This window comes from Hipposideros armiger, unplaced genomic scaffold, assembly GCF_001890085.2.
Source record: "Hipposideros armiger isolate ML-2016 unplaced genomic scaffold, ASM189008v1 scaffold_140, whole genome shotgun sequence".
Lineage (NCBI taxonomy): Eukaryota > Metazoa > Chordata > Mammalia > Chiroptera > Hipposideridae > Hipposideros > Hipposideros armiger.
In genome coordinates this window covers 2658794-2675275 of record NW_017731490.1, presented here as the reverse complement: position 1 = coordinate 2675275, position 16482 = coordinate 2658794, and the positions used below count along the sequence as shown (strand labels likewise).

Here is a 16482-nt window from a genome sequence, read left to right as displayed (position 1 = left end):
TTCTTAACTGTATGTTTCTTGAGTGATTGTTGTATTTCAGCTTTTGACAGGGATTATGGAATCTTTCACAGATTCCAATATATTTCAGTCTTAACTGGAAAGTACTCATTTGTATGTCATTTGGGGAGTGGATATTTAAATGCAAATTATTTGGGGAAAATTACATGGTTTCTAATTCTGTTCTGTCTCCAGAGTGAGAGAGTTAGGGAATGATAAAAATCCTCTAATGATTTCTTTTCCATTCCAGAGTTTAAAAGAGAAAAATAGTTTTCTGTTGGCTTCAAATGTGTAGAGTTTGAAATTAGATAATGCTTCTGGAGTGTTTTTTAAAATGATTCTAATGAATGAAATATTAGCCCAGTGTTTTGGGCAGCTGGGAAGATCCACTCCTCGCTTCACACATGAGGCCGGAAGAAGTCCCGGTCTGCCTGGCTGCCCCACTGTGTAGGTAACTCCTTTGCAGCAATGGCACCAAGAAGCCATCCCGAGAGCCTCAGTGGCCCCGACCCTGGGGGCTGCAGTCTTTTGGATCTTCTGCCTGAATCCTCCCAGGTGGGGCCTGGCTGTCCCTGCACAGGGACGTGAAGCCAGGGGTTCATGTTAGAAGCTCCATGTTTCATCTTCTTTTTTAATTCACTTTATTTTTATCCTAAAATTAAAAAAGAAAAATTCATAATCAGTTTTTTTAGACTATGGAATAAAATATTTAAGTTACGGGGAATCACTATTTCTCAATCTGCATTTCCTTACGATTATTTGCCAGAACTATGTAATGAGAAAACCTTATGATTTGGTCCATTTTATGTTATGACATATTTCTTACTATTTAAAAAAATAATCTTTGGGTTTACATTTAACTTCATTGAGTATGTCTTCCTATCCACTCTCTGCAAGCGTTTTAAAGAGTTTTTCCTAGCTTTTACCTTAACTTTTCATAATGTACCATTCACTGGGTCACCTAAGACGTATAATAGAATCTTTTCTTATTTTTCCTTCTCATTCTGCCCATCTAATCAGTTGCCAAGACTAGATTATACCTCTGAAAACTCTTCAGATCGGTCTAATGTTTCTAATTTTCATTTTCCCCCATGCCTTGTACCCTAAAATCAGGTCCCCAAACCACTTTTTTACCAAATTATTATGATAATCCCCTTTTAGTTGATTCTACACATTGCTGCCAGATTAAATGCCCTAAAGTGTAGCCCCAAGTTCCATTGTTATCATGTCTAAACCCATCAGTCTTTAGTTACACCCATCACTTGATGAGGGAAAGCACATATTTTTTTTGTCTAGCAATCAGGTTTTTAGTAGTGGAGACCTGATCCCACCTTTCAGACCCAATTCATTCGTTTCTTACATCTAACCTCTGCTTCAGCCCAGAGAGACTGTTCATATTTACTCTCCCCTCACTGTGTTCCAGGATTTCTTGAGTTTGACCATTGATCCCCTTGGTCTTGAATACCCACGTCTTCACCATCCATTCTGATCTGTTAAAATGGTACAGTCTTTTAAAGCCGTAACAAATGCGGTGTTTGAAAATCCACCATTTACTGTGATATCTCACTCACTTAACCCCCATGGCACTTTAATTTCTCTGTGTTATACTCGTTTTAAATCTCCCTGACTCTGGTATGTAGCATGTTGTAGACGTTGCCAACATAGGAATAATTATACTGCTAATGGGAAATAAAGTGATTACTGCAGACTCAGCAGTTTAGTAAATGTGTAGCCTTTGGTGGATGGAGGTCCTTAAATTTTGTTTCCAGCTGTGCTACAGACTTTCTTTGTGATAGTGTATCTGTAACTTAAATATAACCAGCCATTATAGATCCAAAACAATGAGCGTTGACATTCTTTAAATGTTTGTTTTTGTTTATGATAAATGTTCTGTCTTCAAGGTTAAAGCAGTGAAATTGGGTCACATTCTGGTAGTAGATGAGGCAGACAAGGCCCCAACAAATGTCACCTGTATTTTAAAAACTCTGGTTGAAAATGGGGAAATGATTCTAGCAGATGGAAGGCGCATTGTTGCAAGTGAGTATGAAAAAAAGCAACTTTTATTTCAATATATGCAAGTTTTACATTTCTGGTATCAAATCACACCCTTAGCTATTTATCTTCAAGCAATAAGACCTCAAGTTCAATAGACTTCAAGTTGTCCTTATTGACAATCATTTATAAAAAATAATTATTTCAAAATCTAGCTTAGTCAGTTTCACTGTTTGTAGCCACAGAACGGAGTATCTTTGAAAGTTTCAACAGTAGTTTTAGGACAAATCAGCTTCATATTTTTCTACTCTGAGAATATCAACATATAATCATTATTATACTCATCTCTCAATTATATGTATGAAATTTATTTCCTTTCATTTTTATCTGGAATTTTTTAAAGCTCTAACATGCTTCTATTACAATATTAAAATTAATGTTGTTATTAGCTCAGTATAAATACAAACTCATCTCAAATAAAACTGCAGGTGCTTCACAACTATCATTTTTTAATGATAGTATTCAGTTCCTTTAATACCTTAAACATTTGCACAGGGAAAACTCTAGTAAACTTGAGATTATTTATTTTAAGAAGTATGGTAGAATTCCTTGATTGGAAATAAATCAGCATTGCACTAATGGGTTGACTAGGTGTTGAAGACCTTTATTCTACAGGGTTAGTTTTCAGGGTGCATAATCTGAACAGGAATCACTCCTTAGCTGCAGACAGTAGTCGCTATGCAAAGTGATGCAGCCGCTGATCTGGAAACACTAAGAGATGGTCAATATTGTCCTTGAATGTCCTTTAGATTATCCCTTGTTATGGATTCTTATCGTTTTTTTCTTTTAAGGAATAACAGCATCTCAAGCCAAATTTAAGTACTATAGACAACATTTGGACAAATTTGCTTTTTAGATATACATTGAATTGACATAAAAATGTGAGTTCCTGTATAAGTAGTATATGCTTTATCAGTATTCTGTTCTTAAGCAAACATTCTCAAGAAAGATTTTTTTTCCTGCAACCAAGTTGTTGACAGCCAGATTTCGTAGTTTTTTTTTTAAATAACTGGACAGTATGACTGCTTATGTTATTTTAAAGGCTGTAACTTGATATTCTTAAGAATTTTATCAATAAAAACTAAATAGAATTTTTTTTTTTTTTCAGATTCTGCTCATGTCAACGGCAGAGAAAATGTTGTAGTGATTCACCCTGATTTTAGGATGATTGTTCTGGCCAACAGACCTGGGTTTCCTTTCCTAGGCAACGACTTCTTCGGTACTTTAGGTAAAAGCAATAATGATAATAATAACAAAAACAATAGCAATAATAAAAATACCGTCTTAGTAACATGGCTGTGACGGCTGTCTCTGAATGCTGCCGTGTGCTGTGTCGTAATCACTACCACCTGTGTCAGTACTTGTTATCCCTGGTTTAGAGAAGGAATATCTGACATTCAGTGCGATGATTTTTCTAGGGCCCCTTAGATAATGAATGTTAAAGTTTGGCTCTGATTTCAGAGCCTGTTTCCTTAAACACTATACTCTGTTGTTTGGGGCCTCTTAGAAATAAAACACAAAATAAGGAATGGTTTTTTAGTGCTTGGTTTTGTCACGTTCCCCCTGACTCTGAAGAAGCTGGAGTCCAGCTCTGAAGACTGACGCGCATTGATGGCACCCCTCCCCCGCCCCTTGTCTCAGGAAAGACTTCCCTGTGGCAAGTAGGTCCTTCCCATGCTCAACATGGAGCAGCAGGCTCAGGATGCTAGCAGGATTTTCAGTCTAGCAGTTCCACATCCAGGAAGTTATCCAAGGGAATTAGCCATGCAATGATGGAAGTACAAGGATAGGCAACATAGCATTGTTTGTGGGAGCAAGAAAATGGGAACATCCCAAATGGGACGGGATAAAGAAATCCTGTTATAGCCACACAACAGAATGCTATGCAGCTGTTTTAAAAAAAAGGATATGTTTCCCCATGCTGATTTAAAAAACAAAAATTCTCAAAATACAGTAATTCAGAACAGTGGGTATAGTAGTCTACCATCTGAATTAATTAAAAAAGCAGAAGGCGAGAGGGATCTGTGTACATGATTTCGCTTTGTTCATGTATAGAACCTCTTGAGAAGAGCACACAGTATGTCTCCCCCATCCTCTAGCTGTCTGACTTCGTGTGCTGCTCTGCTCTGTGCTGCTGTCTCTCCCCGTCGCTCACCCTGTCCCAGCCCCTGCCCTCCTGCCTCTTCCTGGGGCACGCCGGGGTGTGCTTGCCATAGGACTTGCGTTAGCTGTTCCTCGGCCTGGACCGCTCGTCCCCTAGAGACCTGCGTTTGCAGACATGAGACCCGCCTGCCCGCCATCAGCACTTCTCATGTCCTACACTGTGCTTTTCTTTTTCTTTGAAACACTCGATCTCTATCATTTATTGGGTTGTCGGAAAAGTCATGACGTATTTTTTCTGGTTTTCGTTGCAGAAATGCGTCATGACATTTCCGACAACCCAGTATATTTATTGTTTCCTTGTGCCAGAGTATAAACTCGACGAGGACAGGGATTTTTATATTGTTGATCACTGATGTATATAAAGTACCTAGAATAGCACTTGACACATGAAGACATTTAATAATTACTTGATGAATGAATGAATGAGGGGTCAATTACAGCTTTACATGGGTGTTACGTTTGATTTTCAGCAAAACAGGCAACAGCTGTTCTTTACATTTGTATTTGAACGAGCTGGTCTATATATGAGATACAAGCTCGAAGTTATGATAGCTCACATTTTATTCAGTTGCCTTTATAACTGTGTAATAAGGATAAAATAATGATTCAGATGGTTTCTATGTCAAAAGACGATCTAGATGGCCTTTCTTTCTAAAACGAACATAACAAATAATGCAAATTTATTGACTTAAACTTCCTTTTGTCGCTGGTCTCCTGGATTATAAATCAGCAGAATTATATGAACACTCAGCATGAGAAAATCATCTCTCTTGAGCACAGATTATATTTTTCTAGTATATTCCCAGTTGCCTAAATTGCAGATGGAAATTTTGTGTTTCTGCGTTCCTTTTTCTTGATTCTAATTTAGATTCAAACCTGTCTTCGCAGGTTTACTTTTCCAAAACTGACTTCTAAAGTATATTCTAGCAGTCTGCGCATGATATAAATTATTTAGAGAGCGACGATGGTAATTCCCCCTTTTTAAGCCTACATAGAGAAACATGCATATGAGCTAGATGTGTATAATTTCTGAAGGTATTCAACATCTATTCAAGTTAAAAATGCGGCCTCAGAACCACATGAGGATTATTTTCCAATCAAATGGAAAAGGACTGAATCACCGAAGCTGTATATGTTTGTATGTGTGTGTTTTTAAAAAATACCAGTACAGGTGTGGAATGAGTACACTGACCTGTTAACATGGGGTGCTATGGGGGAGCCAGTGGGATTGGCAGAGACACAAGTGGGACTTCTCTCTTTTGCTCTTGGTGTCCAAGTATCTCTCAATGAGAGTGTATGCAAGTAGTATGTATTTTTAACAGAAATAAACCTATGTGGAATAAACTACACATCATTCAGTTCCCTTCTCTGTTGCTTTAGTCATTTGCTTTCTTCTCTACATCATCCTGTTGTTGGATGGGCTTTCTGTGCAGGTTTACACACTTAACAATAGAAGTGCTTTGGTGAGCAACCAGTGGCTCTTTCAGTGACCATTCCCGATTTCCTGTGGCGTTATCATGGATTAGCCGCATGCTGAATGTGAATGTTTTTCTCCTGTAGGCGATATTTTTAGCTGCCATGCTGTGGATAATCCCAAACCCCACTCGGAGCTCGAGATGCTCAGGCAATATGGACCAAACGTGCCGGAGCCCGTCCTGCAGAAGCTCGTGGCTGCCTTTGGCGAGCTGCGGAGCTTAGCGGACCAGGGGATTATCAACTATCCTTATTCTACCAGAGAAGTGGTCAACATAGTGAAGCACTTACAGGTAAGGCGCACACCTGTGCGTAAAGGTTTACAAGAAGCCGCCAACCTTGTTTGGTTTTGACTGTTTAATTTATACCAAGTCTTTCAATTTCTATAAATGTAATACTGATTCAGAGGATACAGTGTGAGTGTTTGTAATCTGAATTTGAAATCTGGAAAACCAATGGACATTTTATATTTAACTTTGAGTTGACTTTGGCAGAGTTCTGTGTCATGGCCACTACTGAGGAGCCAGGAAATGGGTGGAGGTTTTTGGGGGGTCGGGAAGACAGAGTGAGACCGCTGGGCAACTTGATTACTCTTTGACTTTTATACAACAAGCATGTGTGGTAGCTGAGTGAAAAAGCTTTCCATTTTGCAAACGAGGCTTGGAGATGGCACGACTCGGAACTAACAGTATTGATTGTATACCTGTAACTACTGCAGGAAAGTTTTATAAGATAGAGTAAGTGAACAGGAAATGAAATTCCCTGCAGCCGCATGCCATGTGTAGTCTACCTTGGTAAAGAAAACTAAACAAAACAAAAACCTATGTAAATTCTGTGTATCACAAACAATGGTCTTTAAGCTGTCATAACCTAAAGACTCTTGACCTTTGCCCCATCTCCAACCCTCCAAGGAACACCTAGAAAGGAAAATAGAAAGCTTTATTCTGCCTATAAAGCTGTTAAGTCCAGCTCAGACCCCAGTGCCTGAAGAAAATCAAGACAGAGCCAGTGAAGGACTCAGAGGACATGACCAGTGTTAACTCAGCTGTTAGTAATTAATACTTGTTTTCTTTCCCGCTGCTGTTCCCTGTGTGTCTATGCTCTGTGCTTGTTAGGTGCTTCTCTTCTTGTTCCATTCTTTTTTTTTTTTTTTCATTTATTCGTAGACCTCTGACTTCTCTGAATACTTCCATATAAATATTCAACACTGTTCAAATAGCATTTTTTATTTGGTCAGTCTGATACTCATTTTAAAGGCAGGAAATTTCAGGAAGCAGTGGAAGTCCCTGAGCGCCAGGATCTGAGCCCCGTATTAACATTTGAGAGAAGGAAGTGTTCCCCCTCCAATTCTAATATTTATTTAGAGAGGAAAATCTTAAGTCATCAGAGCAAGCATTGAAAGAGAAAAATGTATATATTCCTCCCATCTGGTTATCTGACAAGGCGAGTAAAAGTCCACTAATGTTCATTTGATCATTATTGTTCTATCAATTTTGTAAACCTTTATGATACTGTATATTTTATCACCTGTGTAATAAAGGAATTTTTTTTTAATGCAGAAATTTCCCACCGAAGGTCTCTCCAGTGTGGTTAGGAATGTGTTCGACTTTGATTCCTACAATGACGACATGAGGGAGATTTTGGTTAGCACTTTGCACAAACATGGGATACCCATCGGAGCCAAACCTATGAGTGTGCAGCTGGCGAAGGAGTAAGGCAAACTCAGTATTGATAAAATACTGTTGACTGTTACTATTTTGATTCTTTAATGCTGATAATTCTGAATCTACTGTTATACTCTACTAAACTGGGTCAGTGTGGAAATTACTTTCCACAAGTAAGCTTTTCAAATATACGCTATTTGCTGTTGAATTCCAGTTAAATAGCATTATTTAGAGGCCTGTAAATTAAGAATTTCAATCACTTTGAATGTCCCATGAGTGGATGTAATGTAATCAAATAAAGGGAAATATTTGTTTCTTTAACAGTCTCTGTCCTTGTGTTGAATTATTATAACCTTACTATTTCCTAATCTAGTACAAAATCATTGTACAAACATGAAAATGACATAAAGGGATGATACGTATTTAGTTAAGATGTTCTTATTTATGTCACCGTATATTTTTCTGTTTTGATAGTTTTCTAAACTTATGATATTAACTTAAGAAATTTTGGGTTACTTATTTTAACTTGACAGATGAAAGATGTGGTGAAAATAAATGGGTTTGTTTCATGTGGGCTGGTTGCCTACCATTTATTTTGTAATTACAGGATATGTACTTAACCTTAGTAAAGAATCTTGCAAATACATTGTTAACCAGAAAGATAGTTAACAGAGTTTATTAGTAGAGTAGTTAAATCGATGCAAATTCATGAGGAAACAGTTTTAAATATGCATAATTCATTAACTTATAATAATGTATGCAATGCTATCTTTGTTCATTAAAAATAGTCAATTATCATAAATTCCTAAGAGACAACAATTACTTTCAGATTATTATTTAACTTGAGTCTCATATAGGGGCCACTTTCTAAATTCCTTAAAAAAAATTATTAAACATAAATCAAGGATTAGTCCAACTATATATATATATATGTGTGTATATATATATATATATATACATATATATGTGTGTATATATATATACATATATATATATACACACACACATATATATATACCTGTGTGTTTAGATACACACACACATATACACATATATAACCTAAGTGTATACATCATCCTTAGTTATTTATTCTTTGAAGTTACTATAAAAACTTATCAGAATATATGCCAATAAAATAAATTATTAGAGCTTTAAACAATTTCTTCAAAGATTTCTTAAAGAGAAACAAATATTTCCCTTTTGTGGTAAAAGCACAAGATAGAGTTATGTTAGAAATTATCAGCAAATTAGTTTATATTATTAATGTTAGTAATTTTTTTGAGAAGAGTGATTTGGTGTCAGTTACTAAGACATAAACTTTTCTGTAAAATCTATTGGATTGTCAGAAAAGTCATGAGGTATTTTTTCTATGTTTTTCGTTGCAAAAAATGCGTCATGACTTTTCCAACAACCCAATATTTTATTGATTGCTTAGCAATGTTGATGGGCATTGTGGAACTATTTTGTAATTTCATGGGTATAGCATATCTTTTATATTACAAATTTCAAGAAATTGTCTTTAATATGCAAACTTTTATTAGTGCTCATGGTTTTTTTTACATCCTTTTTATAAACTATGTCTTCATTTTCAGTGGGAAATAAGGTGGTTTTTATTACCATTAACAAATGTATATAATTAGAGTTCTAGCTTTTTGGAAACCAGTCTTGTAATTTAAAAATAACTTTTTTTGTACTCTTGCACGCTTGAACTAAAAATTAAAATACTAAGTTGGTAAGATCAATCAAAAGAAAATTATTGGCAGCTTAAGTTTCTAAGGAAGACAGATAAAATGGTTTAACTTATGTATTACCATCCTCAGTTCTAAACTGAAAAATTCGTGCCACGGCAGGTTAATTTCAATGCTAGTACGTACTTACGAGTGGACATGAAAGCGCCGAGCCTGGCAACAGGATGCTCACACATGCCTGAGACAGGGATGGAAACACCTAGTTTCCAACACCACAGCATGTAGCTAAAAAAGGACATATAGCCGATGTGGACAACTGAGTGAATTTTCCCTCGGGGTGGAGATAACAGTAGATTACAATTTGCACATTCAAAATGTTTTTCCCTCTTCTGTAAATTGCAGTGACTTGGGCAGCTCAAAAGTGGTGATGTCATTTCATTGCCCTTTAGTGAAATCTACAAGTCCCACATGTCTATATATTTCTGTTGAATCGCCAGCCTTTTACTTTGAGAGGGTAGCCTGGTAAAGTGCCCAAAGCAGTGACTTCGACATTCAGCAGTTACTCATGTGTTCAGCCTGTATGCCCGGTGGACCCTATTGGTAACCTGAGGGCAGTTTATTGTAGATAGCATAGCCATATAACTTATCATCTAATTAGCACATTCCTGAGAATGGAAGGGGGCGCCATTACCAATAATTCTGTAAAAAGTGATGTAAAGTAAGACTGCCCTGGGGAGGCCAGAATATATGGGCATCTTCGTAAGACTAATAAGGTTAACCTTAATAATAAGGTTCTTTCCTATTCTAACATCCTTTGCATTTTACTGTAATCTTAATCTTCACTCATCTCTACAAACAAAAGATAATGAAAAAGAAGTGGTGATAACACTTTCCTTTTCCCCCTAGAGTAGCACACTGTCGAAAGTAATCACTTAGACCTCTGAAGACTTGAAGTTGTCCCGTGCAGTCTTATGATTTCCTCTGACTTTTCTAGACCTTCTGCTAAGCCTTTCCCCTCAATGAGCTTTGTGCTAAACCAGCTCTTCCAGGCCGGCCCCGCCCACCTGCGCAGATACTGCGTTAATGAAGAAAACCCACATTTTAATTACTCTTAATGGCCTATTGCCCTAAATGAAAAATTCTTGCTAAAACCTGTTATTCTCTTGCTCCCTAATCCAACCATAGTGCTTATTGGATGGGAACAAACTTACACTGTTCCAGAATAGGATGGTCACGTTCACCCTTAAGATGGAGTTGGAACAATATTGGCCGCCCTTTGCCTATAGCTAAGAGGAGAGGTGAGAGAGAAGGCAGATGTGGTAGAAGACGGAAGTTTTCACGCGGGGCAGAGATCACGCTAGAGCTCTGTTTGTACGGTCTTCTATGCCACCCTCTTCCTCAGCTGGAATTAGAATATGCTTTGGCTGTTTGGTGATATGTCCCATTAGTGCCTTTTGGTGAAATTCCCAAAAGAGAGAACTGTCACTTTCCCTTTTGTTCTCTTAAATAGTGCAGCCATCATAGGTCTCAGCACATCTTTAAAAGGCCCAAGGGGATAGTATGAGGTGACTATGACTTACCTTCTTTACTAAACCTTTGCTAAACCTGGGGCCTTGGGCCGAGTTTGCTGGGTGCTTATTCTACCTTCTTTCATTGCACCATAATGCAGCCTTCTTGCCGACGTACAGTACATTCCCAGAGCTTAGTGCTGGGTCACAGTTGGCTGCCTAGACCCCCACATTGAACTCACCCCTTCCCATTAGTACTTCCTGAGGTTTTTTTCATTATCCCCTTTTAAGTTTCTAATACATGGGAAAGGAAATGCCAAAGAGATCGCAAGCATAACCAAATAAAGAGGCACATGTGGAGAAATGTAGACTGAGCTAGGCGGGTTTGGGTTAAAAACTGAGCTCTTAAAAAATGATATGAGCTCTTGAGTTTCCAGTGTCATTTTTGGGAAAAATGCGCGCGCGCGCGCGCACACACACACACACACACACACACACACACACACTCTTTTAGGACCAGCCACCCAACCAAAGACATATATTTACTATAGTAGATTTTGATAAAAATTTCAAAGCAAAGTTGCTTGTTTTTTCCTCAAATGAGCTTTTATCTGAAATTTCTTTTATTTGAGAATAAACATACTTCTAGCACATTAACTCTTCCAAATTTGTAAGTGTGTTTCAGAATAATTTATGAACTCTAATATGCTGGGGAAACATTGGTTTAAAGGAAGAAAAACATCCTGTTTTTTCTAACTCCATTTTTAAGTAACTTATACAATATCTTATTTTAAATTTGTGTTTAACTCTACCTGGCAGTTCTAAAGATGAGAGACTTGTTACTTCATAAATTTACAATGGAATACAAATATTCGACCTCTAAATATACTAATTAATAACATTAATAATGGTAATATAAACACTTATAGGTAACTATTTGCGATGCACATTTCCAAACTCTCTCTTTATATGAATTTATATGATCCTCATCACAGAACTATCATATATATAATATTATTGCATTTTGTAGATAAGGAATTTGAGGCAGAGAGGTTACATCACTTTGCTAAGGTTAGAAAGCTAATGGGGCAGAGCTGTAATATATATACTATCAATTCCAATTCTAAACAGATTGATATGCAGATGGTAGGCAATTTCTGTATCATAGTTATTCTTTGGATACTGAAAATTACCAGTAGTTTTTATTTAAAATGGCCTTGGGATTTTTAGGTAATCTGCTTGGAAAACGTCATTGACCATGATGTCATGCATATGCAATACACACATTATTCTTCAGAGAGCTATGATAGATTCATATTTGGGGGTTTAGCCATGTCTCTCAATGAAAAGTAAGTCAGAATGTGGGTTAATACTGACTATTGGCACAGCAAAGATCGTTTCAGAGATCTCTTCATTCCCAGTTAAGCTTTCCCCTCTCTTTCTTTCTTTTTTTTTTTTTTTTGACATAATGAAGAATCATGAAGTAAAACACAAGGTGATTCCTTTAGAAAAATAAAAACTCTAGAAATCTTGATTTGGCTGCCTTTTAAGAAGCATACTAGCTAGCCATCATTTCTTGCTTATTTGGCACACAAAAGCAATGTATGCAATATTCTCAAAGGTTGTGGTCATTTTAAATAAGTCAAACATACAGGGAAATTATTTCTACCTTCTGAGGTTGTCTCCATGTGTTGTCTCTCTCGCCATTTTCTGTAGGAGGCACACATGTCTATAAAATACTTAAATGATCATCCTTCTTACTCCAAATTCTTTGTCTTCAACTCTGTTAGTTTCTTTTTTAATGCTGTTTAGTTTACTCATAAACCAGTTTCTTTTTTTCTCCCCAAAGCATTTATTGGCTGTTTGTCACTGGCGAACTATCCACAATCTACCAATCATTTATTTGTATCAATCAAGTAAAGAATTTGAGGAAACAGAAAAGTTTTAACATGTAGGCTTTCTTTGTGATAAATATTTACTAAAAGAAAAATAGTGTTCCATTTATTTTTAAAGTAAATTAACAAAAAGAAAATTAAAACACCTACAATTCCACCATCTGGAGATACCCATCGTTGAATCCGTCTAGATCTTATCCTGTGATTCTGTGGTTGTTCATGCACTGAGAAATACTTCTATACAGTTTTTTGTTTTTTGGTTTTTGGAGGGTTTTTTTTAGTTTTTCTTCTTAATAGAAGAGACATGTTTCTGAAAAGGTTTTTTTTTTAAAAAAAACAAAACAAAGAAAACACTTCATTCCCAAGCTTCTTTGTTGAAAAGTATCTGTAATGAATTAGATTTGAACACCCCTACAATATATGACACTACTCCCCAACTCCACTTTTTTCTCCATTCTTCTTGTTTCTTGAAATTTTAAGATTAAAATATTTATTATAAACATAACAAACAGATTCATAAAGCATAAAAGGTGCTCTCATAAGGAATAAAAACATTATAATGCTTTGTATCTTTATGCATATGTTTAAATTTCATTATCCCTTTCAGACATGTAAAAATGCTGTTGCCAGACAGGCTGCACATCTGAAAATGACTGTTATGTGGGACTTTAAAAGTGTCCCAGAGCTGGTGAAGAAGCCCTATTGGGGGTCTTACAATTACTCTCCAGATGTCCTGTTGATATCTGTATTCTCTCTCTGATTTCAGATACTTTATTAAAATTTTTTTATGTTTCATCTTTCAGGCAAAATAAGGTCACTTTGAATGAACAAAGTCTAAGACCATATTAGCAAATATTTTTATTAATTTTTTAATAGGTTCACATTTTAAACAATTTAAAAATGTAGTAGTAGCTGTTGATAGTAATTGCCTTTGAGAGGCCCTAGAAAGGGAAGAGGGGGCCTCACTTCCGGCACCATTTTACCAGTCTAACGCGTGTGCTATTTTCTATGTTTTGTTTTTTTGAATGTCCCCTGACTATCTGGGGTCTGCAATTTTTCACTTTGTTTTTTATATTTAAGTAAAAATTGTAAAATCGTAGCCTGTTCTGAAATTGCTGTTTCTCGAGACCTTTGCCCCCAGTACAGCAAAGCCTACGCCACACTGTAATTCCTCCTCTAAGGGCAGAAGGTTGGCACCCTTACCGGTGGCATACAGGCAGCGAAGTTAAACATGCATTTCTGTGGCATTTCAACACAATATCAGTTTGTGCATTGGTAGACATATCAGGTAAGGGTAGACAGCACATTTTTAAAGCAGCAAAAATAAAAACAGTTCATATTTGTCAAGTACTTACTAAGTGCTCTAAGCACTGTACAAGTAGTAATTCACTCAATCTATACTGCAATTCTATTTTTTCTATTAGGCAAGTATTTTTTTTCTCCTATTTTAATATCTGTTGGGTGTAGGAGTGTGTGTGTGTGTGTGTGTGTGTGTGTGTGTGTGTTTCTGTTTTACAGATGAAGACACTGAAGTTCAGGGGACTTTAAATAACTTAAATTATATAACTAATAAATGACAGGATGATGGATTCAAGCACAAGATTGCAAGATTTTAAAGATAATGGAAACTTTAGAGTTGTTTTTGAAATTGCATTTCCTACCATTTTGGGTCACATATGTTATGTGCCATTGAGTCGACTCTGATTCCTGGCCTGGTGACCCTATGAATGAGTGACATCCACTGTCCCCTGTCGTTATCAGCCCTGCTCAGCACCTGTAGACACCTATAGACTCAACCTATGGCTTTTTTAATTGAGTCCATCTCATGTTTGGTCTTCCTCTTTTCCTGCTGCCTTCTATTTTTCCCAGCGTTGTTGTGTTTTCCAAAGAACCCTGTATCATGCAAAATATACATATATTAATAACTTTCACATTAGGTGACTAGGCCCAATGTTTCCTTTAAATTAAGGCCATTTGTCACAGATTCCAGAAGTAAACAAGAGCGTCCTTTTTATGAGATGCAAATCCTCTTAAACCTTTTCTCTTGCAATAACAATTTGCTTTTTGAAAAATCAAAATTGGTGACATTCACAAATTCTTCAAAATGAATAGAGCAATTTGTTTTTAAGCTTATTCTACATAGAATCCTTTATGTAGCACTGCCATCCTTAAAATCATGCTCATTCATATAGTCAGCTTTAGCAGAGTAATTATAAATCACTGTGCATTTCCTATGCCCCTGTGAGTTCTTCTAAGTCAGGACAACTTAGGGAGAGTTGGCCTCCATCTTGGAGTCAAGAGTGCCTATGTTCAAGGATGGAATGGATTACCCGAGGTGGGGGTGGGAAACTTCTCTAGACTGGAGTCAGGTGGGTCTGGATAAACCTTCTTGGGGAGGTACTCAAGAGGATCCAAACTTAGAACACTGGATTAAAAAGTCTAACTTTCTTCCAACTCATAGATTATGATTCACTGTCCCTGATTGAACTGGGAAGCTGAATACGTCGTCATTCTTGTCCCTTACATCAGTAGCCATTCATTGCTTCGTCAGCGAGTCTCACAAGTGTATTTTAATAGAATCCCAGTGAAGGTCGCTGAGATTGTTAACACCTCCTTGCAGTGTGTGTTACGCGGTCGTGTTCAGCATCACTCTTTCTCTTTAGAGTAGTGCCAGGTGTGCATATGTGCAGACAGAGCACCATCATCTATACTGAACTTGTCCTGGAAAGGATATCTGTCCAGAATTGGTTTTCTATGTTATAGACTTATCCTGTGTAATTGGAACATCAATAGCAGCTGCTGCTTCTCTGCACAAGACCATCTATGGGGTCTTCAAAGCACAGAGGCACCAAAAACTACTTCCCGAACCAGGACCTCTCTTTGGAGTAATTTCATTAGATTTAATCTTTGAAAATAGGAAAGATTATCGATTTACTGTTTGTCCCATTAAATTAAAAGTGTTGTGCCTTTCCTTCCATTTTCCAAACTTACATGCTATAATTTTCTTTCTGTGGTCTTAGTTTTCTGGGTGTTTTTTTTTTTTGGAGACTTCGTTTTTACAAATGAGTTCACAATGTTGATCATGGAGTTGTAAGGTGCACAATTCCACTCTGCATGATGATTTACTTTTACTTCATAAAAGAGCTCTTGGTTTTCAAAAATAAGATTTACATAATGACATCTCAGAACTCTTATGAACAGAAAGGTGGTGTTGGGTTTTATAGTTTTGTGGTCTTTGCCCTGTGTTCCTTTGGTATGTTATGAAGTAGCTTCATGGCCATTTCATTTGCTTTCAGCCCCTTTAATGGGGTACAGAAAAAAACACACCCCATAGGCATAGAAAATATCAAAATCTGTGAATCTTATATACTCATCTCAAGCAGATGCACAGAATTAACTTGATCCCTTAAACATTTGTGGTACTTTATGAAAGCCTGACACCTGGCTGTATACAAATCCCCAATCCCACTTATCGCTAACTCTTCCAAAATCACCTGCACAGTAGGTTGCGTCATTTGCTGAGAGTCCTGTAGTCAGGATGCAATGGGGAGCTCTGCCTTGGTGTTTTGGAACTTGCCCTTGAGATGAGGGACAAACAGGTAACGATGTCGGCAGTTCTAGCGTCACTGAGCATTCACTCATTTAACAAACACCACCGAGTCCTTAGTGGTAAACACTAGGTGGGGAGTCAGTTATAAAGGTGAGGAAGGCTTAGTGCCTACCTTCAAGGAGGCTGCTGTTAACTGGGAAAGCACTCCATCAAGGAAAGAGTGACTTACGTTAAAGCCACACATGGTAGAGCAAAGATGGAGGGCTGCTGCCTTCTGCCCTGGGGGAGAGTCAGGGACGGTCACCAAGCTGAGTCTTTCAAGGATTACTAGGGCGTCTCCAGGAAAACAAAAAACAAAGGCAGAGAAACACCCTTCAAGCAGAGAGTTTAAAGAGGGTGTGGTACATTTTGGAAACTGCAAGTAGTTTAGTGACTAAAATTAAAAGATCACTGGATTAAGAAACTTTGGTACATTTACACAATGGAGTATTA

General features: G+C 37.1%; 1 protein-coding gene across 1 annotated transcript in view; it reads left to right on the top strand.

Moving 5' to 3' along the window:
- Nucleotides 1–16482, top strand: part of VWA8 (von Willebrand factor A domain containing 8) — a 315962-nt gene that overhangs the window by 159593 nt on the left and 139887 nt on the right. Inside the window, 4 exon segments of the mRNA XM_019650364.1 lie at nucleotides 1899–2034; nucleotides 3158–3277; nucleotides 5773–5978; nucleotides 7245–7396. Of these exon segments, the coding sequence (XP_019505909.1) occupies nucleotides 1899–2034; nucleotides 3158–3277; nucleotides 5773–5978; nucleotides 7245–7396 (614 nt within the window).